Source organism: Anticarsia gemmatalis, chromosome 13 (genome assembly GCF_050436995.1).
Source record: "Anticarsia gemmatalis isolate Benzon Research Colony breed Stoneville strain chromosome 13, ilAntGemm2 primary, whole genome shotgun sequence".
NCBI lineage: Eukaryota > Metazoa > Arthropoda > Insecta > Lepidoptera > Erebidae > Anticarsia > Anticarsia gemmatalis.
In genome coordinates, this window is record NC_134757.1 from 6,842,825 (window position 1) to 6,869,937 (window position 27,113).

The following is a 27,113-nucleotide window of genomic DNA, read 5'->3' on the forward strand; positions in this document are numbered from 1 at the left end:
TGTTGTTTATTTTTTCCTCTCGTTTTCCCACTTTCGGTAGCAATAAAAACGAGTATAGTTTTTAAAACGTAACGAAATAAAATTTCAGTGATGGAATTAATAAACCATTTTACAACAATTCCGCTTTGCAATCAATGTAAATAAGAATTTTATCCCACAAGAATTAATTTAGCTTTATGGTTTGACTCAAACCATTTTGCCACATGCATGGACAATAGGATTTGATGAATAATATTTCACAAATGCTTTGTCGAAAAATGGTTTTGAGTTTTTGAGTCAAGTACTTTTTCGGCATGACTTAAGTTTATTTAAGTCAAGTAACAGCTTTCTATATCAAGAGTATATGAGCTATGCTGCGGACAGACGGGCGGTCGGGTAGATACGGCGAAATTATAAAGGGGAGTTTTAAGAAACAAAAACAATTCGCTGAATACGTTCCGAATCTTGGGATAATTGAATTCTTGATTTTTTATAAACATGGTGATAGAAACAAACTGATATTAAAGTAGTTGAAGTAACATTCAGTAATACCACCACCAATTAGGTTTCGTTCAGTGCGATACAACGTTGATTACGCAGATTGAAATCACTTCGCCCCTCGCGCTTTGTTAATGGTGCAATAAAAACGACGCTTATCGATTTAGCCGCCCGTTAAGAACGCTCCAAGGCTTAATAATTTATTATCCAAACAATGTTGCGTCAGTAGATGTAAATTACAGTTCTCAGCGGTAGTATTATATAATGACGAGATTTGTTAACCGCCCACTAACGGAGTGACAAAAGTAATTAACACTTACGATACGCTAGAGCATTTGGTTTTCGACGTCTGAACCCTAGGGACCCCTATTTGAGCACGTTCTAGCGAGTAAGTCAAGCGGGACCTCTATGACGATTAGACAACCATTATGTACTCTCATTCCTTTAATCAAAACAAAAACTGAATCACAAAAAATACACAAAACAACCAAAAACATTTATAAAACAATATGAGCATATGGATTTTTATTTGCCGAATGAAACCCCAACAACGACAAACAAGGGTGAGAGATACGAACGGAAGGTACTGGTATTGAGAGTCAGACAACGACCGCAGGATTTATTTCGAGCCTCATTCAATTTGTGGTAAACGTATTGTTGGATTGCGTTTTTGTATCGTGCGCTGTATAAACGTTATGTTTATTAAAAATATTCAGTTTCAGCACAAATATTTGTTAACCCCTGGTTTATGTTTTGTCTTTATTAAGTCTACTGCCGCATTAATACCTAGTGTACTAGTCGGTCTGTAAGGCTATTAACTATCGTAAAAGAGAAAGCGCGAGCAAAAATTTGAAAGTGTTTCCACAGAATAGACGAGGACACATACACAACAAAGCGAATGCAAAGTAACGTACGAGACATACAAATGTGTCTGGTACCTGCTCAATCGGAATAGTGATGAGGATGAATAACATACGACTGTCACTTAAGTTCTTTAAAAAAAAAGGTACTGAGCGTCCGCCTAGGGTAAAGCCTACTGCGGTTATTGATATCGCATGATAGAAAAGTAGAGTAAAAAAACTTCTTGTTTCAGATGGATAGGCGCCGAAAAAAAATGAAATACTATAGATACATTGCGTTCAATCCATCACTTCACAGTGTATAGAAAATAGTAATAATGAAGTACACTCTCAAGTTGCCGATAGTAAGAGCGTTGAAGAGGGTGTAGATTTACAGAGACGCAGTGGGGGATGCAGTGGAGGATGCAGCGCGAGGCGACATAAAATTTTCAACGACCACGCTGAGTATCTGACGGCATTATCTAGCCGTTTGCAAGTGCTCTACCGCTTTTCATATCTTTTGAATAAAACTTGCTGTAATATTACTTTTCTGCGAGTTTGCGATTTTAATTTGTACAAAGTAAATTTCTTGTCAGCTCAGGAATAATTTCACAGTAAGTTTACTACGTTATGGTTTTTTAATACACAGATACCTATTATTATAAATACATATTTTATTCACTTGAGGCCATTTGGCAAGGTCAAAGATTGATGGACAATTCAAGCGAGCGAGCAAATGTTGTCAATTTATTGCAGTTTGTATAATATATATTTATTTTACATACACAATCATTTAACGCTAGAAATATAAATTTATATAAAAAGTATTTTGTATCCTAATGAACTCTCACAATTCAGACGGAGTTTCGAAGTAAAGTGACTTGAAAAGAAATTATAAAAAATTTATAGCTCGACTGAAAAGAAAATAATTTGTAAATAATATGGTTAAGTCGGTACAAGAAGAGATAAAATAAGCGGAGCAGCTGTATAGAGGCAGGCGGGGACAGGGAGCCCTGACAATCTCGTTATAGATGTGAATAAATAATGAGTAAGCATTAAGCTCGCCTTTCCCGCGCAGGGGGCGACTGCCGAGTTGCCTTTGTTGTCGGCGCTGTTTACTGCGCCGGGGATTGCGCCCGCCGCAAGCCCAATTTATTCCGCTAATCGAGCCTCACCTCGCTCGGCTTAAATTAATTAACAACGACTTAACCCTACCATATTAAATTTACATATGATCGTTCACTTATATAGGTAAATATACTTTATTTTCTTTCTCTATCTATACGATTTAGATTACACATTAACGACATTATGTTTTCTTTTAAAATTCACTTTAACACAAAGGATTGACTTCTTACGTCGTAAAATATCTATTATTGCTTAAAGTGGTTCGATTTTTATAAGAGAGTAATCAGCGGTACTTTTTATGAACTTACGCCGATTAAATTGTAAATTATCTCTTTTGTTTATTTTATCACAAGCTCGACGCGGGGCATCTGTGCGTTCTTCTTACTTCAAAGGAAGGCGGTGATATGTGCGCGCCCACGGCCAGGTGGACATGTCCGACATTCCGTTAGCGCACTGCCAATAAGGTTAGGAGTAGTTCTTATAGCGCTGATCCCGAATAAAGAATCCCTTATTATCATGAAACTTTTTCTGGAATCTCAAACCCAAATCAGATGCACGAGTTATAAATTACAGCATTGAACAGCTTGTTAACAATTAAAATAGAGTGAGATATATATCACATATCAAAACGTCGGCTATTAACTTGGGGCTATTTCGCAACAAAGCGTTGTTGCATAAGAGGATTCGGTCAAAGAGAAAGAGAATTTCGACGCGGGCTTTGTGCGCCAAATTGAATTGAATGTCATACATAACGCATTCCGCAAGCTCAAAGGGAGTGTAATTGCGATCTGGCGGCTCCATTTAAAATGTATCCGTGCAAATCTGAGCTAAGCACAGTGTGAGCCATGAGACGGCATAGTTTCCCGAGGCTGGTAACCAGTGTTTAGTGTTCGCGTTGCAAATCGCGCGCCCATCCACTCGTGTCGCTTTGCGCGAGTTGGTCGTTTGCCAGCCGCTTTGTTTTATCACTCTCGCGAACTATTTGGCATCTAAACAATGTTTCTATTTAATGATACAGAAAAATCACGTCGAATATTTCAATGTGTCATCGCTGATATATTGATTTCTTAATTTTAATAAATTTGCTTTCAATATAGAGATGGAACATCAGATGTTTAGTATATAAACAGCTGAATTTATAATTTTTGAGCTCATACCTAATAGTGCTAGCTGGCAATTTAAATTCAATTTTAATTGTAGGTACACACTAATGGAAAACATTTTAAAATCAATCAGTAGTCAATCACGGGCGGCTCTATTATTTGCTTTATTCCCTAATAAAATAATAACGTCGTAAAAAGGAGCAACAAACCAAAAGAGATAAAGAGAGAACATAATAAAAACAGTGCAATTTTAGGGGTATTTTGTCGAGGTTATATCCATAAAGCGAGTGGAGTGAGGGTGGGCGCCCCCACCTCCGACCCGCCGTGGGTTGTAATGAATAAACTCAACCGGGAGGTTCTATCATTTTATTTAATTCCGCAATGGGAGCGATCATACCTTAAACACTTAACAAACTGATTTGTCAGTAATGTTGAGGTTTTATTGCGTTTATACGTTTATAAAATTTGATGTACCGGAAGTTAATCGTAATGTCTGTGTTCTTATACTCAATTCTTATACAAAACAAACATATCTAAAACTCAACCTAAGCATTCATTACGCATGATTTATAAATATTATTTACTGAAAAACTGCTTTTGTTTTAACAAGCAAGGAAAATACGTATTAACAATCATTATCTGTATGTAAGTAAAACATTCCAATATAATCTTACTAAAAATATACTGAACAGCTAGAGGATGTTAAAAATGTTGCAACAAGAACATTTAAAAAGGGGACGAAATGGAGTGGAGAATATTCACACATAAAGTAAACCTGCGCTCGGAAAATATTTCTGCGAAACATGAGAGCTGTAAAGCCCTGTAGAACAAAGGTATTAAAGCGAATTTTCAAGCTCGCTCGGCGGGAATACAGGGAAAAGCGACTCTACGGCACCACTAACTCATTTTGTTTGCTCTCCGTATAAAAATGTAGTTTGTTTCTGAGCGTTTGTAAACGGCGCGCCGACAATTGTGGGTGGCTTGTGTTATTAAGCTTTAACCAAACGCATTTTATTTTCGGTTAAATTTCTATATCAAACTTTGGCCACCAATTCGTAAAATATCTTACGCAGAGTTCGTGAGACAGTGATCAGCAAAGACGCAACATGGTATAACTGTTATTACTAACTACTAATCATTTAAACTGGATCTCTAGACTTGTAATAACATTCTCAAAATTCAACATTCTGTTAAAACTATGGATTGTACTAAAAAGTACTAAGTCTATATCCATTAAACAAAGATGTATATTTTAATCTTCTATCTGGACAAAAAAATGTAGCCGAAAAACTTTTTCATCGCTTCGTTGCTTTATTATACTGAACACCAGATATCGTTTTACTATAATCATCAATATAAGTAAAACACAATAAACCTGGCCGTGTATAATAAACATATAAGGATGGCGGCGGATCACTAGTTTCAAAATAAATTTACATAGTAACGTGAGTTGAAAATAGAGAGGGGAAACTAAGCGAAACGGCGAAGAGCAATGAGGCGATGCATAAAGTCGCTTCGAGACGAAGTATAAAACAACAAAGTGGTCGACGCATCTCGTTCGCCAGCATAAAGAGGGAAATAATCCGACACGACGAACACTAAAGCGTCTCAGAATGGTACTTTAGGGTTCATATATAATAATGATGTGTCTTACACGTATATTTTACGATATGTTGTGAAACAAGATCATACAAATTCATATTACAAAGCTATTAATAAAACATTTATTCATATCCAAGAAAAACGGCTTCAAACGAGAAAATTAAGTGGTGGATTAATGGTTTTAACGACAAATTACTATAAACGGTGGTCGTGATCGGAGGCGTGGGAGTCAAGTGAGATGGGGACGATAACGGCGTGTCGGCATCGATAAGGAAAAGTAATTTATGGCTTAACGTTAAGTAAAAATACAATAAGTATACAACTTGCTATTTTGTTCACTAAATAATTATTAAGAAGAAACCGGCGTCTTGTAAACACAATGTAAATTGTTAACGTAGACCCGGAATTAGAAAACAAGAAACAAAAACTACGATTTAACGAGGTTTTCTTGTTAATTTTCGTATCATCCAGCTAAATGTATAATATTAATATTAACGCATGAAATGCATTCTACGTAATAACAAGTAATTACCATAGTACGTTGAGTAAGCTCGGGCGACAAGCACGCTCCAATGACTTTGTCTTGGACGTAATACAATCTGTAAAGCGGTGTGGGGAAGCGCTGCGGTATATTTAAACACCTGTCATCCCCCCGACTCTCTATGGATCGCCTAACTTAGATTACTTTATAATAATTCCCTGAAATTTCACTCCAGACGGAATATATAAATTGGCTGTTGTCGCGAAGTTAGCGAATTATTAATGGCCGTGGAACGGTTAAGTCCGACGGGCGGTTTATTCTACTGCTTTATCACATCGTCCTCGGGTAACATGTTTGTTTTCCCGGTTCCTTGTACCACTAACGATCTAGAGCTGTTTACGACAAAAATAACGACCGCTTTCGCTAACCGTTTACTCTTTACCTTTTGTAAGCATATTAATCCGTATAAGTATACGTAAGGATATGTAAGTACAAAAAAAATATGTAAAGCAATTTTACTAAGAAAATGTTTCATGAAACTTAATGACATAAAGAAAGTGTATATTGTATAAGAGGTCTAGGATAATGAGTTATCAACAACTACATCTTCGAAATAACTAAACGAACATAATATATACATTAGATGATCGCCAATAAAGGAATTATGCGACTTAAATAGGGTTCGCAATGTGGTATCGGTGGACTGGGGTGTTCGACTGTTGGTGTAACATTCCGACGAACTTTGCGGCCGGCTAATTACGGCTGGTCCCGGGTCGTACTGAGAACGACGACGTGCAAATAGCCGAGCGGCTTATCTGCGTAGCGTGTCATGTATGCCATCGTGCTATGTACCAATTAATAATGCTTTTAATTGCATAGCAGATTTACAGTTTTTTCGTACTTTGTGAATGTTTCGTATCCAATGCATGATCGAATATGAGAAACATTCCGATTTTTATTATCTATAGCTGGCTCAGCTGATTTAGCATAACGAAACATCTGGGAAGAAATAAGTATAAGTCACAGAAGTGAGAATTAAGCACATCTAAGTCCGTAATAGTGCTGCAATATCATAAACAGCAGTGTTACCACGTTAGAAGCAAGTAAGCTTATATGCAACTTCAGTGGTTAAATGCGCTCTGCATTCAAAGCACGTTGACATGCGTTTATCAGAGCGGGAGCTCAGACCGCAGTCGGGTGCAGTGACAAACGGAATCGCAGAGTGCATCCCGAGTGAGCTGCTGATCCGTCGAGAGATATCTCGACCTCGGCGTCGAGTGCTAACACTCGCCTGCCTACGGATGATTACAGCCCTTTGACGAAGCCTCTTTGTCCTACACGTTTCGCAAGCAACAATGTTTTTCGCTTTCACTTCTAAGAAATATTATAACTTAAACAAAGTATTTACTTTCAAGTAGTCAATACGTTTGTAAACACGCGTATAAATACGAAAGCTTTTTAAAACCCGTGCTACTTCGAACGGAAACTGAGCGATAGAAATAAGTCCATGTTTGGCATTTTACAAAGGCTTGAAATGTGAGAGTTGTAAGTATTTGTGTTTAAGGTTCAGTTTACATCGCTGCAAGTTAGGTCTTATCTTAGTCGAGCCGGTTAGACTGGAGCACGACGGAGTAATAGGAATCTCCGTAGAAGTTTGCGAGTGGGTGAGCCTGCGGGCGACTAAAGGGTGGCATAGCGGGGTACGGTGACTCTTGTTATTACACCCTCTCACCTACGCAAGGAGTTTCTGTGCCGAGCCGTACTGTAGCGCAAGATTAAGACGCTCCTCGCTTTGCTGTTAACACTCCTGCTTCCGTTCTCCTTATTGTGAATAGCGTTAAGTGTGCCCCACACTTTCAGTAAGCAGCCTTTCAAATTGTGTTTGAAATGCTCAGAAGCCATTCTTCACCTTCTATTAATATATTAATTCTATTAATTTTACAATGACGACTACATGTACAACGGTATATGTAAAATTCAGTGTTTTAGTTAAAGCGTAAATTCGTTCGTAAAACAATACATTAAAAATTTGAACATAATATTCAAAGGGTAACAATCATAAATCTACAGCTGAGAGAACAAGATGTCAAAAAGTAAACTGAAACCAAAATCGTTTACTTCACATTGTTACATTTCACCACTCCGGTTATAAATAAAAGTGCCGAAGAAAAGCCAGATAAGACGGCAGAGAAATAAGTTTAACCGAACGGGAGAAAGCATTATCATTGGCTCCGAGCAAGGAACAAAAGAAAATGGTGGAGAGCGAGCGTACGAGAGTACTTTATAGGCGCGTAAATATGTTTTATATCCCTCTACTGTCTGTTATACACTGGCGCGCCGCCGAACTCATCCCCTAGTGCCACCCACCCTCGCCCCGAGGGTTGCCGCGCTCTCGGAAATGCCGAGCTTTAATAAAACATATATTTTTCCGAGCGAGGAAAATACTGGGGAAACTCGCAATTTGTTCTTTCACTTTATGCTCGTTTACAAGACAAAAGTAGAACATTCTAGGAACATTATGTTAATCACGTAGGTATGTAGTTTATTATAATTATGGTAGTTGCATTAATATACAAGGTTGCTAATATATTGTGGGTTTGAAGTGTTCGTGGATGGATGAAATGTTAAGTGCGAGTAAGTCATAAAGTGTTACGTGGGCGGCGAGGGGTTTGTGTAGTCGATCGGCAGAACTGTGACATTGTAGAACTTAATGGTGTTGCGGTGACCCTTATCTCGCGTGCCACAGTGCCGTCGCCGTGGGTGCGGGCAATTTATTGCGGTACATGTGGGTATGCCGCACTCGACCCACTAGTAGAGTTAACATTCATTAGCTACACGTTTTTCTTCAGTACGCGCAAATATGTGCCAGACATTAAGACATAGAAATTTATTTCTTTAATTTTCTAAAAGCGAACACAATTCATGTAACTTAAATCAAATCTTCACCAAAATTGCTGATTTGAAAATGTCTTAAGTATTCCTCGTAAAGGAAATGAAAGAAATAAGCCCGCGTTGAAAGATCATAAAAGAGAAGTAGCGATTAAGATAATGTTGAAAACAAATTATGTTCCGATTCTGTGGAGTAGATTAAATTATTTTCTTGTTGCTTCTAAAACGAGTTCTAAAGGAGTCGTAAGCGGCCGCCCAAGGAGAGAACGCTAAAGAAAACTGGTGTGTCGGAGCGAGACCGTTTTGCTGTTACCGCAACGAGGCACAGACTGAGCCATAAAATATTACACGAAACGAAAGAAGCTCTTTCAATTAGCCAAGCGAGTTCGGGTGTTAGGTATATTTCGCCAGTTGCCATTGTTAAATAAAATGCAAACATTTTACTTCAAACGACAAATATAAAAATAAATACTCACGTAAATTATTATGTCCTTGCGGCTTTATTAACACAACTATTATATTTTAAAATCTTCCAAACAAGGTAGATTATTGCTATCGTTATTTGATCTTGTAGCATCCAATCAGTATTCATGAGCTTATTAATGTGGTGAGAACCCCCTATTCTCCACAGTTGTTACGCACAGATGGAGCGCCCACCGTCGGTAGACCACCGCCCGCTAAATCGACTAGAAATTATATGTCCACCAGATGAATGATGATGAGCTCACGAACAAAACGTACTGATTTTTAATTTAACGTTCTTATTTTAATTTACCATTTTGAAGTTTAATATATGCGATATTAATAAATAATGTTATACGTAATGTTTCAAAATGTAGTAGTATTATTTATTTACGCTGGTATGTAAGTTACATTAACTGTTAACGGCTAAGTTACGAGTGCGCAAACCGACGGATTGTGGTTATGCAGAGGCGGGCCGGTCCACCGTCGGCATGCCAGTTGCCGACTCCTGTTACTACTAAGCTAATAACAGAGTTTAGCGAGTCCAAGGAGTTTGCCCAGATTCATGCTCGAGCTATATTCATAACCTCTACTGTTTTCAGGAAACTTCGATACGGAAGTTCAATTTGCGTAACTACAAACAAGCACTTAACTACCAACGTACCCGCTGCACCGATATTTGTTAATACAAAACAGGCAAATCGTAATTCTACTGGTATTTCATTGAATATATTTTTACTTAAATCCACGTCGAAAATCTTATTTAGTACATGCAAGTGACTTAGGTACGGTAAGTTGACGTTTGAAATGATGTTACGGAAGCGTCTACGTAATTAGCCAAACGCGACCGGATTTGCATATCAAAGTGGAGGCATAATTGAACTCGGAGTGCAAATAGCCCAAGTGGAATCGGATCGAGTTAGTGGCGCTCTCTAGCTAAGTGTAGCGAGCAATGGCAGCCCGCGCCCGCTACTACACCATCCTCTCTCACCTATACATCGCCCCGAGCCCCGGGCGATGTGCTCAATAGGGTTGAAAATCACAAGTAAAATACATGTATTTTTCAATCGGGCTTTGTATTTTTCAATAAAAAACAGAAACTCTCAAAGAGGTCTTACGATGTATCTTTCGAAAGTTTCCGTTTTTTACATGTATTTTACATATATTTTACTGTATTTTAGGACTAATAATGATAAAATAACTTTATGGTTAAATCAGCATTAATCAGCATCCTCTTTTACATATAATTAAAAATCATTCAATTGGTTGTTGTCTTGTTCACAAATAAACCCCAACAAATACTACTTGCACGATAATACATTATTTTTATTATTTTAACGAGCACGACAAAATGTGGCACTGACCGATATTATAACGACAATGAATAACCAACTTTACTAATTATTTCGTTGTAATTTATGAAAAATACATTGATTAATACACGTATTATACATGTAAACTTGTATTTTTCAAACAGCCCTATATTTGTATTATTCCAAAGTTACATGTATTTTACTGGAAAGTTTCAAAGTTGCGAAAAAAACAAATGAGTATCTTTCGCCATTTTCATCCCTAGTGCTCAACCTCGCTGTCAACTTCACGGTATAATTTAATTAATCGACTACGGCACAACACAGAGTCGAGACTGATTTCCTCCTTCAGATATCCATTTACTGCCATTATTATACAGTTCAACATCATATTCGATTACGTCCCGCATCAGGGGAAGGTTGTTTGATGTTGAATTGACGTTCTAGAGTAATCTGTCCTCTGCGTGTTTATTTTTACTAAAAATAAACGAATGAATCTCTAAAATTGGAAAGAGCTACAACTGTTTATTGTTATGTACAAGGCCGTTTGATATAAATATAAAATAACACGCAGAACTAGCTCTATATCAGAAAAGAGACATTTACTTTGAATTTAAAATGGTACGTACGGTACGTTAGAAGTGTCAATTATTTTCCCTAGTCTTGTTTATCAGGTTAATTCACAAGATAAGAACATTAGGGTGATAACTGAAAATAAACTAGGATTTTTCTGAAATTTTTAACTCTACCTTAGACCGCTCAAGTGAACGTAATATCGTTTTATTTAAACTCAATATCACCTTGTACCTTACAAGATGCTTAATAAAAATCTGGGAATCTATTTAACAACAAGAGATGGATTGCCTAATAAAACACTTATACTTAGTCCTCCACGGAGAAAATTGAGAGAAATTGAGGGTGGGGTGTTTCGGACGGAGCAGGCAGCGAAGCGGCCAGATAATTAGATTAAGGGGAACGTGGCCGAGCCGGGGTTGCGGCCGCTTCCGAACAATGGTATCAGTCTTTTAAAGCTTTCGGATTTGCACGACTGCCGTCACAGATTGTTCTTATAGTTTATTTTTCTGTTTAAGACGAGGAGTGTGGTGTGGAAATATTTTTAAATTATACTTTCGAAGTGGTTCTTTTTAACTTCAGTTATTGAAATGTTTATACTGAAAGAATAGCTTTTGCTAATGTTGTTAGCTAAGCTATGAATTTACATCTTTAGTAACTTGTTTTACAGGAGTATATATCATGCTTCAAGGACGTCCTTAATGATTATAACTAAAAATATTTTGCTCTTAGCATGTGTCATCAATTATTGAAATGTATGCACATACATAACTTTGGAGCAACTACATCAGATTGATGAATCTTTTTTTTTTCACATTTGAGCAGTCAATTATTTCTTCAAAGGGCAGAAAAACATAATTATTTTGTATGTATAAAATGTTGCACAGATGGTCGTAGTTAGTCGCAGTAAAGGCGGTGTAATGTATTTAATTACGGGCACTTGCAGACTGCGCCAATCTCGTAATTACTGAACAGAGCGACGGCGCGTAATCAGCGCCCTTTGCCACGTCGACACGCGTCGGAGAGCGCTCAACGCTCAAACTCTGGCTGCTTTTGACTCGCATTTCACAACCTGTTGACGAGTTAGTTAAGCCCCTAGAGCGTGCACAGTCCGACTACAAAGCGGACTTCATATTACTCTTCCGCTGGTCTTGCAAGAGCTACTAAATGTACATACATTATGTAACTGCAAATGCTTTAATACAGTATACCGATAGTTAATCCAGGAACAGATAAGAATCTTGTTAAATTCATAAAGTCCTCAGTTTAACTAAACAATTTCGTAAACAGGTGCTTAGAACATGGCGTTCCGCCTGCGAGATTAATCACTCTGTACTCACAAGTCCGGCCGGGTAATAAACCGGGAACGAGCAACTTCGCCACTTACATTACACGGACATTTATTTCCAACGCTCTGTTTCAACTTTTCAAACTTTCAAAGAGTCGAGGAGTTGGGAGACTGGTTTAATTAATTTACGCGATTCGTAAATATCCTTTAGAAACATGAACTGCCAAGTTTTGAGAAGAATTATTAATATTGAAGTACTTGCCTTGTCATCGTCGCCTTCGCTATCACACTGTAAAAGAAGAAAACACGCATTTTAGTTATGTTGAATTATCGTTAAATTATTATTTAATATTATGTAATTCATGCACGTTCAATAGCTTATTACTAAGATCTAATACAATACTTAAAGCTAACCGCCTCAGAGAACCAAAGCCGAATATGCCAGAAAGCTTATTGTCAGCGTTTTTATTTTATTTAACTTCGTCTTATTAGATATTTCTAATATTGGTCTAAGATAAACAATACTGACACCTAATAAATAAAGCGTGCATTTATTTTAAATATTATTTAATTGACAATCACTTAAAATTTCAGACTTTTACGGGTTTCACGGTAATTTAAGTGTCCGTGAAACTGTAATAAACATCATTAGTAGCTTTTGAAAACATACTAACAATTTATGTTGTTTGCCTATGAACCAATTGGGGAAAAGTTAAATTCATAAGGGAGAAGAAGGCTATTATCGTAACATAAATCGACGAATACGTTACTCGTTATTTATGAGGTAAGTTCACGCCGGGGGAAACAACAAGGGATCAGGCTGAGATATTACAATTTCAAATAAATACAGAACATGAAGTATTCAGGACGGGCGCAGGTAATGTTATGTAGTACGGGACGGCACCGCCTCGACAAATCTTGTGATTTAGTTGCGATACGCGCCGAATATCGAACAGGGTCTATGTGTGTTGCGTGATCTGGGTAAATTTGCACACAGTAATAGAGAATTATAGCTATTACATGTTATTTGGATCTAAGTGGGGGTTTATTGTTTCAATTTACATTAATTGAGCTTCAGTCATTATTTTATGGAGTCTATTGATTTTTCCCACCAAAATACAAAGCTTAATATAGGCGGTAATAATTAATTAATCCGTAAAACTACACAATTAACTAGGTTTTAATATCTTAAACAACAAAGCAGCAAGCGCTCTATTAGAAGACTGTAAAAGGCGTGCACGGTGAAAAATTAATATCAAATAGGTATAAAACGATTACACAGCAAACTGACAACATTGAAAATACTCACGATATAGCCTTTTCCGGAACTACAGCGGCTACTGGCCTGTAGGCAGGAGAGAGAAAGCGAACATATGAGTGGATTGGAGTGACTAGGGGTGGTGAAGTTTGTCTCGTCTCTCCTAAGATTCAACCAAGCTATCAACTATTTGTCAACAGCCATGTGATTAGAATTTATAATTTCATTGAAAAATTATTGCCAATTCTATATATTTTACTAATAATTTTTCATAAGATATCATCAGGTCATAGGAGAGGCGAGACAGTATGCAACGAAATAGATGAAATTTTTTCACGATCTAACACTCAGTACAATCACAACACTAAGTGAAATTTTGACATGCATCTGAAGGATTTTTGTAGTTGTAATAAAGCATGGAGCACTAACAACATTTGTGACCTCAGGGTTATCGGCACGAAGAGGATATCGGTTTCGCGAACGTATCATTTTCTTAAAGAATTTCTTCATAAACAGAAAAAAGACACGGTAGGGCTCTTGCAGAGAGGTTTACTATGCGCTAATGACACGGCTAGGTTTGCAAATTCATAATGGTGGACGCAAGGTTAAACGATGCTAGAAGAGATACTCACGTCACTAAGACGGTCGCGGGAAGAATCGGGATCGCGAGGAGCCACCGAACTACCCGTAAGTCTTTCTGACGCCCGGCCACTGTCATCCGACGTACCAGCGTCCTGAAGCAGCGTAATACCCTGTATAAAAGAAATTCAGGGTAAATTATATGCCCATACTTAACAGGGCAAGAAAATCATAAGCTTTCTTACGCACTTAAGTGATAGCGACTCGTGTACAGATACCTTAAGAGCAATTTTTTCACAAAGAGGGGAGTAGAGGAAAAGCTTTTTATATAAGGCTCACAAAATTGAGCGGTAACTAGGATATAAGAAAACTTGATAAGACGGGCCGGGAAAGCGAGGGTGCGGGCGGGATGAGTGGAGCCGACCCATAACGTAACGTGCCCCGGGCCCCGACAATAAAAAGAGTTTTCCATTTATCACATTTCGCGTCTATTTTACGGTAGGGTTCGAAAGGCGCTCGTTCAAGCGGGGGAAGAGACTGTGATGCTGAGCGACGAGCGCTGTACAGGACTGCTAAAGAAAATAAAACGAACATAACTCCCTGTAAACGGATAACTACGACGACCCTTTTACAACAGACTTCCAAATGATTATCACAATAACATTGCGTTGTAGTAGTTTTCCCGCAGCATTTTTTTTGTCTTTCGTTGTAATGAATGCTGAATGCTTGCACTAACCCATTTCGTTAAAGTATTTTATGTTCAATGGACGATCCAAATTTTTTTTCGGCCGAAGTTTATTGCCCTCAGTTAATAACTTATTTATAACGTGTGTTGTAGATAATAATCGCAGTTCAATAGTTACGTATATCTTTACGTCTCGTAATCTATCTTTTACGACGAACAAATAATTATGTTAAGCAAATCTTAAGATGAACATGTTACCATATCGTTATTGCCATTATAATAACGTATATTACAGCAACCCCTCTAAACAAAACCCAAGTAGGTTATCAACTTGACAAAAACAATAAAAGTTGAATACGATCTCCTCACATAATAGACAACAAAAAGACATACGCCTAAGATTATGTCGCCACTTCTAATAAAAGGGATTGCTTTCCGACCCTTTACATATATAAAACAAGTTAAGTAGAGTCGCACATATCAATTTAATCCGTAGCTCGTAGGCGAGTCAGATCCCTCTAATCCCTGAATGGGTCGTGTCTTTTGGAGTTGTAACGGGGGATGTTGCCACATAATTACTTTCGCTCATTATCGTACGCCCTAATTATAGCAGTAACACAGTTGACTTGTTCTCATAGCCGTAAGGCTCGTTTAAGGGTATTTGTAGTGACGTTATTTCTCTAGTATTAAGATATTTCTGCATCTCATCGGGACAAAAAAGCATTCAAAAGTTCCATAAAATTATGGCCCAAGTGTATTTTTTGTGCAAATACCCGCATAGAATATGAAGGTGCATTAGAAAGAAGATAAATTATCTGGGCTTTTATTTACTGATTTTGAATTTGCGTGTAAATGGTCTGTGATGCTAAGGCGAGTGGCTGGCGGGAAGTAGTCGTGCCCGACCGTCGACACAACCGCTAATTGAAACAACGACCGCAGCCAAACATTACTTATTCATGAGAAGTCCATATGGCGGCGAAACGTGACCGACGAGATAAATCATTCAATTACATTTTTCATGAACAGACAGACACTTCACTAGTGCATAACTAACTACTCTCGAAAGCTGAGCTTAACGATAAATGTAAGATAATAATTATTCACATTATGAAATATCTCCGTGGTAGTATCGTATTACTGCCGCCATCGGCTAGGTAAGTTTGGTTTATTGATTTCGCTTGTATAATTTATTTTATAACGTCACAGTAATAAAGTATGTCATGGATATCGTAATGAGAGAGTGCAAACCCTAGTAGTGGCATTATTAAGCGAGCGGTTGCCACCTCAGTGGCAAAGGCGCGGTGTCGTTAAGTGACGTATTGCATAATTTATTTATGTTGCAGCACGTTACTCCTCTTAGTGGAAGGAGACAACGACCATACAAAACATGCTTCCAAAAGTAAAACATAATGTAAAAATATTACAAATTACGAGATAAATTAAGCTAAAGGTTCATTTACCGAGAAGGGTAACTTAGTTTCACAAAAAGGCAAAATTTGTTTAGTAATATCTCGTAAAACGACTGTCAAACATTAAAATAAATTTAAAAAACTAAGAAAATTTGCGTGAAGAAGAAATCAATGTAATAATTTTCTGAATTCAATCGAAAAGGTTTATGCAAATATTAATGTTAGAATCAAAGGATCCTTTGAAATGATATCAAACATAAGTTTATTCCATCATCATAAAGGTAAATTCATAGAGGCTTAAATATTGGTTGGTATTATACAAATACACGTGGATTAAGCGCATCCAACAGCGGAGCAATCAGGTTCGATACCGACATAAAGCGGCGATAGCCCGTGGAATTTCGAAATGGAATTTTGCGACAGCCCGTTCTAGAATTAATATACTGCGGCAAGCCGAACGAATGCAATATGTGATTGAATTAATATTTTCAGAATAGCGTGGGCTCCGAAACAAATTGTTTTACTGCAATTCAAACATTTATATCAAATGTAGTAACCATATAAATAACAAAGCTGTTCATTTGACTGAAGTCAAATTAAATTTTCATTCATAATTAACGACAGTTTGATATTATACACACCTACTTTACGTTAGGTATTGAAACATAGCGATTATTTAGTAGTTGTTAGCTTTGGGAAATAGATAAATAAAAAAAATACAGGATTGGTGACAATTGACAGCAAATAATTATTTAATGTAACATGATTATATTCTGTCTTTACCTCGCACATAAGCTGGCTACGCTAGTGCTTTAGAAAAGATAGCTAACTCTGATGTTAATTCGTGTACAATAAACCTGCATTGTTTTAAATAATCACAGACCGGGGAGTTACATACTAATATTTGTACGTGGGAAACATAGTTATTTATATTGGTAGGATTATTTTGAAGACAATAATAATTTTAATAAGTCAACGACCACTTTTACAGTTAGAAATAATTTCAAGGTGTGACATTGACAATTTTATTTGTAATGTCAAGTTAGCAATATAATTTCACGCTATACCCACGTCGTCGTGCATTAAATAAACTTGTTTGACATTTTATTTCGTCTGGAGCTCAAGTTCTCAGAACAAATCTCGCCGACTTCTCAGCAAACATAACCAGAATACATTGTGACTTATATGAGCTGTACCTACCTGTGTAAATTCTCAATTCCTTTATAATACAATATTGGGAACATACTTTCTACTTACGGATCCAACAATTTTTTTCTCACAATTACTACGAATACGACAATATATCGTTATATAATTTTAAATTAACAAAATCACCGGTATGGAGAAAAATTAACGAACGTGGCCATTCATGACATTATTGAATTTTGCATTCAGCTTGGTGGAGTTTACGATAAATTGTAAATCCATTGTCGAATTTCAATTAAAATTCAATGAAGACATCATTTGCCAATGAATCAATTAAATTTGCAAAGAGTTTCATGAATAAGCGCGAGTTCGACAGATTTGCTTTAGCAGCGCAGACTTAATTTGATAACCTCGATACTCGGCATGTTATCAAAATGTATGTTTGGTTTGTGGAGTTATAATGAAAACATTGTGGCTTTCTCATTACTGATTGGTAGTAAAGTGGAAGTGGTACTATTGATATATTGCACAGGTAAATTATTGTCGTCAAGAATGGATAACCAGCGGATCTGCAAGAGCGTATTGTAGAGATATTCGGTGATGCGAACCCGATCTACCCGAGCCACTGTAACATTAACCAACTCCTACCGTAGCTGCAGCGTCCCACCTATATCCGAGATTCTTATCCAAGAATGGTGTAGACGCCAGGCGGCCGGTTTCAAAAACATCAGCCAAATCCGTTTACAGAATGTTTTTGAGAGAGATGCCATGCTGTACCGACCCCACTTAACGTGGGAATAAGGACAAGACAAATAAGAAGATGGTACGTGTACAATAAAATCCTATACATAATACATACACAAGTAGAATCACGGATTTTTCTTATGGAAGTAGGTAGTGACGAGAGCAACGAGAGGATATAATTTGTTACGATCCTTACAAATTTATATGGCTTCATTCACATTCACACATCCTTTATTGTACAAATAAACTCAGTTTAATCCGGACTGTGGTGTGTAGTTTAAGATAAGGCAAGTTGAGGTCGACGTAAGCAAACGGCAATATCGTCCAGAAAGGGGGAATAAAAAACATTTGGCATTGGCATCGTGTCGCGTGGCGATACGCCAGCTTTCCCGGAGACAACACAATAAGGACGCTCTTCTGTCGAAAGCAATCCATGTCCGCCGCAACCAATTTCATGTTAACGTACAAATACAGGTATACTGTTTGAGTTTAATGTAAATCGGGGAAATCTACTTTTCACAAAAATATATTAAACTTTTCTTACAGTAGTTTTTTTATAAAAATACTCCGTCTCTTCGGTCCTAGAGTTTTTTAGAATAAATAAAATTTCATTTGTGGTAATGGATCTCAAAAAGAATCAGAACTATGTACCTATGATATCTAAATATTATCGTCAGATTTAACATCAATGAAAGATGCTACTTGATGTATACTGGGTATTTAATATAAGTGGGGGTCACTAACACAATTACTCCACTAATTGAGAAGTGAATTAATTTAATTAAAGTAAGAAGCTAGTTAGCTTGAGGGGAAGGTGTTTGAAGCGAATTTTACTAGTTCGTCGTCAGAGACGGAGCGTAACTTAATGATCGCGTACGGCGCACCGGGAGGCTATATTCTATTCGACGGCAAATTGAATCTGCGAAGAGCTATTAGTCGACACCGCAGCGCCGCGAGTTCCCAGTTCGTGCCAAACGATCGTGCTCATTCCCCGTTCAACTCACTTCAGATATTGTTTAAACCGTGATGTAAGTCTGTAAACTACAACCAAGTGAACTCCGAATAAAAGAACCATTGTGCAGTACTTCGGTCATTTTGTTAAGTGTCTTCTTCCTTACGTACAAGGTTATGTGTGTAAGCATTATCTTTATTGTTGTAAACTTATATAAATTATGCATGTACTAGCACCAATCAGCTTTAGAATGACTTTTTTTACATACGCCCTGCATTTCCGACAGTTTCATATTGAAGCTGACATAATTTATTCCGTCAGCGGCGCGCTGCGGAGCAAGATTTTCCGCTTTATTCGAGCAACAGCACGAACGGCGGGAGGCAAATTGGATGGGATTGCGACATATCTTGGCTAGCGTCGTCGGCGAACTGTCGAAATTCACGGGGGAGCAAACAGGGTAAACTGCTCGCATTCCGCTCAGAGTGCTCCTTTCGAATCAGAAATGTGAACCTATTTAGAACTCAAGCACACACTCGAGTCAAGAAATAAATATTCGATTTTCACCAAACTGTACGGAATATAAAGCAGACAAGATATATTATCTTTAGAAAGGTAACGTAATACATATATCACTTTCACGATTGTACATTGCATAAAAGCTGTTCCAGTTGACTTTTGAGAGATGTTATTAGGCCCAATGGGCTTTGTATATGTCAATGTACTTAGCGCTCTTATTTTTAAAGAGTTTTCAATGTTTTTTTTTTCATTTCGGAAACGGAAAGGCAGTTTTGATTTATCAAATCAATTGAAGTGCTTTTCTTGTCCTAATCACAGAAAAAAGATCCATAACTATTGTGAATAACCATAAGCAGTAAAAAGAGCTGCAACCGCTTCAGACGTTTAAAACGCCGTAGAACATAATGAAACGGAACCTCTTTTAGCAAGTCTAAAAGACCCAAACAATTTAGAAATAATCTAGGTGTATTAAAACATTTACAACATACTGAAAGAAGAAACAAGTACAACCAAGTGGAAAGTTGACTGCGATTAACAAACGTTTTGTAATTAAGTGCAAATGGTTTTAGCAACCATTAAAACATGTAAACAAAGTATATATTTCGCAGTTGTTTACCTAGCAGCAATGTAGAGGATGAGGCGAGGCGCGTTGACAAGTCGATTGGCAGTTTGCATACATTTTATGAGTTTGGCGAGAAAGCGGATCCCGGAAGAGGCACGCTCAATGGCTTACAGATTTAGATTAGCTGCATTTAAACATGTGAGATCACCAGACATATTTAACTTAGCCGCGTTGCTTGTGAATTCAATTGCAATAATTCCAGTCTTTGTTTAGATTTGTTATTCGAATCACTGAGAAGATTATTTAGATTGGTATTCAATTAAGTTCAAATAATTTCCAATTAATTTTCGTTGCACTAATTCAGTAAACTATTATAATAAGTACGGCCAAAACATATAAGTCGAGCATATTTGCGCTATAATCAACAATAGTCGTGCATACAATACTCGCTGTTAGTATTGGCATTTCGCACAATATCAATTACGTTGGACTTTTGTATGCTCTGCGTTAACATGATAAAAGTTATTTAAATATGTATGTCGTTCCACTACACGAGGTTGTTTCAGTGCTACACGTTCGTAAACAAATAACATAGTGGTCAGCTATTCGCATGCTAAGCGTGGTGACTACAGCAAACAATTTAAATGGACACTTAGGACCTGTTTTACCATTGTCTTATAAAGTTATATTCAGCTGGTTAGTGAAAATTGTAATAAATTGAGACGGTTTTTGTTTCAAACAATATTACAGTCTGTATAACTTTTCAGGCACTGGATAAACGAGACCTTTTATTATATTGGTATTACTTACATGAGAGTTGACATTGTTGGGCGGGTGATTTCGCCCTGAATCGGCTGCCAACGCCGCCAAAGGCAGGCGAGGCTTTGTCGACAAGGCGTTTGTGCGAGGTGAGGAAGCGCATTTTACAGCAGCCTGTCAACAAATATGCAAACATTTCATAAACTTATATTCATCTATTAACTTAAACTTACTTTAAAACGTTCAATATTTTTATATTTGATATTATTATACATGTTTTGTGGGAATCTCTCACCCACTGTAATTAAAACACCATTTACAATGACAAGATGGCATTAACTAAGCCAACATTGTATTGAGACAGGCTGTTGATTAAAGACTTGTTTAGTTGTTTAACAAGCTGACCCGGTAAACGTTGTATTGCTATTAAATGATTTCATTTTGACATTAATAAATAACTTACGGCATATATTTTGGATAAATTATAAAACTATTGAACATGTAATTACACTTCACTTTTTATCTCAAGTGTTCCTTAAAGTTATATCCAGAGACCAACGGCTCAATTGTTCAAAGTAGGAAGTTTTAAGTCACATAGTTACGATGTGGGAGGCCGTACTTAACAGCGCAGATTCTCTCGTTTAAGTTAGACCGTCTCACCGGAACATAGCCTTGTATGTATTTCAGCTTGGTGTAATATGTATGCCTAGACCAAGAACTTTTTCAAAAAAAAAATATAGTTTGTTTTACTAATAATTTTCTTCTGTAAATTTTCAAATCTAGCTTAGCTTGAGTATCTGATGGGCAAGTACGAGTAAATTATCAACATACTGACGATTAGTAGGATTAACTCATCTGATAATGTATGCCATACATATAAGTAATACGTATCTTACTAACCTTTTAAATTGTATTTATCGTAAATACCGTAAGAAATTAAAATACAATGAGTGCGACACGCCAAGGAAAAATACACGAAGCATATATTACAGTTATACATTTTATACAGAAGAATACAACAAATATTGATATCTTGTGGAAGTAAGTACACATAAATTAGTTTAAACAACCCTATTGTTATTCAAACAAATCTGAATATGAAATGTTCGCGCAACACATGCTGCAGTATTTTAACAATTTGTAGGGGAGATATGTTTGACAGTGGTGACACAATGAGGGTCCCTACTGACATATTTTTCAATGCGCTCGAAATATTCGACCGTCGAGTCCGGCGGGGTGAGCTGACGCGACACGGGGATTTGATTCGATGACAATAAAGAGTGAGGGATCGATTCTGACGTGCCTGTTGAGTTAACGCTCGCTTTAATCTCTGCATAGGTTAAGCTTCTGTTTGTTTGAGTTATAGTAGCAAATATTATAGGACCCTTTTTAAATCGAGTAAAATCAGACAATAATAATATGACCTGGCTACCAAAACAAAGCCGGGGTAACTGCGTCGGTAATAAGTTTGAAAGAATTTGTAAGATCCGCAAAAACTATCAAAAGTGTTTATTCATGAAATCTGGTATTCAACCAATTCAAAGCGAAACCCTTAAAACGAAATAACAATAGTACACGCGTAACCCTTCACCCTCGGTTAAATAACTCGAGGGTGTGTGGTAAATTGGTGTGAGAGTGTTTAGTCGCGCTCCGGAACGGGAACAAGACGATATAAGTTATCTACAATCTACTCGCACAGCTATCATCTGATGCAAAGTGGCTCGTGGCACCGAACACGACACGTGTTGCCGTGACCGCCCAACGTGAATAAATAATAACAATAAACTACAACGTTCCACACCCACAGCTGATAACTCACACCATTTGTAAACATTAACGACGTATTTAACATAATAGCACGTTGGCGACTGCTTCGTTAAAATACCATAGCAATGATATAGAAAGGGTGGTTTTGCTGTCTTCCGACAACAGGGAAGTGGCAAATGGTACTTGAGTAAACTGAGGATCGTTTACAATATCCTACCGTTGGTTAGTGATAACTACAATTTAGTTGTTAGATATTCTGATTTGTTTACATAACTGTTTTAGCTTTCATTTCTTTGTTTCTATGAAAAAGATAAGTGCTAAATACATTCCTAAATAAATAGACTCATGAGGGGTAAAATGAAATTGCCAACACAAGATAATAAAACATACAGAGAGTAAACTTCAGTTTACACGGAATAAATCTCTACAGAATTGCGACGAAAGCAAAATTCTCTTGAGAACTTTGTGACTTCCACAAAAGATTTTATACAATTCATTTCAGCCTCATAAAAAAAGTTATCACGAATTCACAGAAATCGGGCGAGCTATTTTTCTGCCGGCGGCGTTGCTCCCCGTGGGAAACAGCAGCTCATTTCTAGATTCTTTGAGATATCACATAATTTGTTTTTTTAGATACCGCATAATTTGGTTTTCATTTAATTACACAAACTTAGCTCAAGTAAAGAAATCTTACCGATGTTTATTGAGTAAGCATTACTTGTGTTACGAAGTGTACTAAAGTCGTGCTTTAATAATTATAATTAACATGTTAATAGCGTATAAACGTGAGAAGCAATGTTTACACGGCGCTGTCAAATAATTAGCATCGGTCAATAACTCAGTAGGCCGCAAGGTAATCGTCTACCTACGCGAGTTCGCCGGTCGGCGGTCACACCTCGTCGAACCGCTCGCCGACAACGGTCATTTGCTGTAATTGCTTCACCAACAACATATTAATCACTAATATGACAGTACTGATACCGCCATTATAAAGAAATAATAACATCATAATAGGTAGTTACAGTAATTTGTTACGTCCACATCATGAATATATTACTGTATATTAATTAGCCACTCAAACTGAATATTTAACAAAAACTAGTCGGTCGATTTTAATCTGTTAATAAATTTACAAGTTAATGAGACAACGCTGAAGTGGTTATTGAGTAACTGCAAATGTCAAAGATAACATACAACATACAATAATGGCTCATGATTAACAAAATAAATTGATTTTGAATTTAAGTTAGGTATCTGATAGTTAATAAGCAACAGTGACTTGCTTTAGTTTATAGTTAGACTAGCTATAGGGTAGTCCATTAGATTACTGTTTTTAGACTGCTACCAACGTTAAGGCTGAAAACAATAATTCACATTAATTATAAAAAAATATTTTATTTGGTCTATATCAGCTAAAATGAAAATATCATTAAATAGTTATTATACTATCAAATTACCCCTATTTGTGTTCACAAATAACCTGTCAGCCGCATAGTAGAAATTATTACAGTACGAAATTATTTTCCGTTGGGTAAATTCAAAATTATATTTTGAGATGAGACTGGGAATGTTCACTACATGCTCAATTACCTCGCTAAACAGGCGCGCGAGCGGTCGGCAATGCTATTCGCCGTTTAACTGGCTTTACCGCTACAAGAGTTTTGATGTATAATTTGTACAAGCATAGTACATAAACAAACCTTTACAGTTAAAACAAACTAGTTAGGATAACATCAACAAGCCTTTAATTAATTGATCATCATATTCACCATATTAATACGTGGTTTACTGATTACTTAGTGCGAATCGCGATGTTGTCATTGTACTACTTTCGTCTATTACAATTCTAGACTTAGATCCTTTAAACTACCGAGCAAATTATATAATAGTATGCTGCATATTGTGTATGTATATATAACAAAATATGAGGTTGGTAAAGAGATACCTGACCTTTCTTGCATATTTGTGAGCTCAAGACCTTGTGCTTTAATCACACTTAGTCCGGGTCGCGTGGTGCGCACCAAATTGCATTTTGTTTTTAATCTGGCAGCAGCCGCGGGCTCTGGCATGAGCCTCAATTTGCCTGAGCTGTTTAATTAACAGCGACACGGCGGGTCATTAATTAAGTCATCAGACAAGCCGCCGGCGTGAGTTAGCACGGCGCGGATTAGATACTAAGCTACGTGATAATAAACGATTATACCACTTTTCTAATACAGCTCTAAATTATCATTTAAATCATTTTACTGATAACGTGAGAATGTTCAATATTATAGATTGAACGCGAGATCTCTATCGACTAATCAATAAATTAGAATGTCAGCTTTCTATTTCAAACAATATCAATTTAATAGCCCGATTAAATGATTACCTTCAAACGTTAAAATTATCTCTGCTGCTTCTGTCAAACTTATCCTTATTTTTATACCATTAACTTACTTAAATATGACTACTGTTCGGACTGGAAGTGCACTATTGAATGTTAGTCATAACTCATATTGCAAGAACCTTGTAACAAACTCCGGCTAGTATTAAAAATTTGAGAACATCCCGACGATAATTGTAAAGCGCCAATAGCAATTTATCTGACTGAAAAACCCATCTATCAAATCCTTCTGAGTCAGAAGTTCTGACGTTTGATGGTAATTGTTACAAGTATGATTATACATATATACCTGGTTATTAATTGGCCATAGTTAAACGGAAAGGATCCAACCCACACTATGGGTAAAATGAGTTATGTATACCAAAACACTCCTTGAAGTTAAAATTTTAATATCACGAAAACAATCCAAGTAAAATTCAAACCCACCATGAAGTTATAGTCCTGAGTTAGTCCCAAAGTTAAAGTGATCTGGACTTAAAAGTTAAATATCTCGAAACTACGTCTGTGTGGGTTGGATCGTTTCCGTTTAACTATGGCCAATTACAAATCAAGTACATCATTAATAGGTATTGTAGTAATATATTTTTTTATTTATAGTCCAAGTGGGCCGTTTTCCAGCAACACGCTGGGTATCCCGATATTTGAACCGTTCACCCACTGCTACATGGGTCATCACAAAATTGTAAGGGGGCAAAAAATACATACATCGGAAATAGTATCGTTTAATTTCATATGTACCGCAGCCTATTTTGTTATAATAAAATAACAAGTGTTAAGATGTCACAATGACAAGTTAATTGGGCATCTATCATTTGAACTAACGCGGATGATAAAATAGTATAATTAAGTCGCCGCAGGTAACAATATTTCCACTAGCGAATGAATAGCTGCGGCCGTATAAATTAAAATTATTTCGGAACAGCAAATCCACAGTACGAATAATCATTTAAAGCTGTACTCAGTGATTTTCAATTATTCCTGATATTGCTGGTGCCACAGTTCGTATAAATTTATGTAATGTATGGATGATGAGATGTTAATTTATACTTTTGAGAGTTTGTTAGCTACTTACCAATGCACTGTTAAAATAAGTCAGTGAATAATAATATCATAAATCTTGTGCTGTTCATCAAAAACCATGCATTGGTATTTTTGTAAAAGCATGTTCCATGAGATATTCTAGTATTTAGAAAACAATAACTGCTGTGATGTCGTCATCATGCAGGTTTCAGAGAAAGAAAAAGTAAAAAAAAAAAACATTGCTGTTTAACAGGGAGCCACGGTACAAAAACTAACAAAAACTTTAACAAAGGAGCTATTTCTATTGGGTGAGATCTATTGTGCAGGTAAGTCCAATCATAACTATTGAAGGTGATGGTTAAATAATAATACATTATACCGACAGTAAGACTACAGCAGATGTGTATTACGTAATTACAGAGAAGTAATCATTGACCCAGTCGAGATAAGATAAGTAAATTATTTAACGTAATTTGATTACACAAATCTTGGCCGATAACAATAGAATATAATCGTACATTGTATTTTTAAAATGAAAGTGGCAATACATGCTTTAATATTCAAAGGCAATTTTGTGTGGGAAACAAAGGCACGCCGTGTAATTGAATGGGGTGGATAGTGGCACGTGGAAACAAATATGAAGGGATGTAATCGAAATGTTTGTAAATGTATGTCGCGTGTCACGAGGCGATTACCTGGCTGTCAACTCGCTCCACGCGCCCTCACATGTCCATGGAAATAAAGACTAGCTTTAACGTGAATTGTGAACTTATCTGAAACATTTTCTCTAATAACAATCATGTTTTATACTCACTATTGTGTGATTAAAATCTTACATTGTTGTTTGATGTAAAAATTATGACGTAATTTTCTGTTTTTTTGTTCCTACGCCTATCGTTTGTAGCACCGTTTTGTAGTGTACTGTAAAAATTCGGCAATGCACATCGTACCTATCTTAATGTCACTGTAAAAGACCGAAGTGCGGTAAATCTCAAGGCAAGACTAAACCATCACGACTGCTAAATAAAACAAAAGATTCTCGTAGGAACTAGAAAATTTAAATAAACAGTATACATTACGGTTATGTCAGAAATGAAATCATATAAATCGTTCCACCGTATTTTATCAGTGGGAGCGAGACACGACCGCTCTCGACCGACAGCGTCGCATAGCTAACA

General features: G+C 36.8%; 1 protein-coding gene across 8 annotated transcripts in view; it reads right to left on the reverse strand.

Moving 5' to 3' along the window:
• The window catches only part of tay (tay bridge kinase), a 47,116-nt gene that overhangs the window by 13,708 nt on the left and 6,295 nt on the right, over positions 1-27,113 (reverse strand). For 5 of the 8 annotated variants that reach the window (XM_076122289.1, XM_076122290.1, XM_076122292.1 and 2 more), the window contains exons 2-5: positions 20,814-20,936; positions 14,043-14,162; positions 13,462-13,497; positions 12,415-12,441 (exon numbers count right to left, since the gene is read on the reverse strand). In XM_076122289.1, coding sequence (XP_075978404.1) covers positions 12,415-12,441; positions 13,462-13,497; positions 14,043-14,162; positions 20,814-20,936 — 306 coding nt within the window. The remainder of the gene's footprint in view (positions 1-12,414; positions 12,442-13,461; positions 13,498-14,042; positions 14,163-20,813; positions 20,937-27,113) is intronic. The other 3 variants (XM_076122294.1, XM_076122291.1, XM_076122295.1) reach the window with 3 other exon arrangements.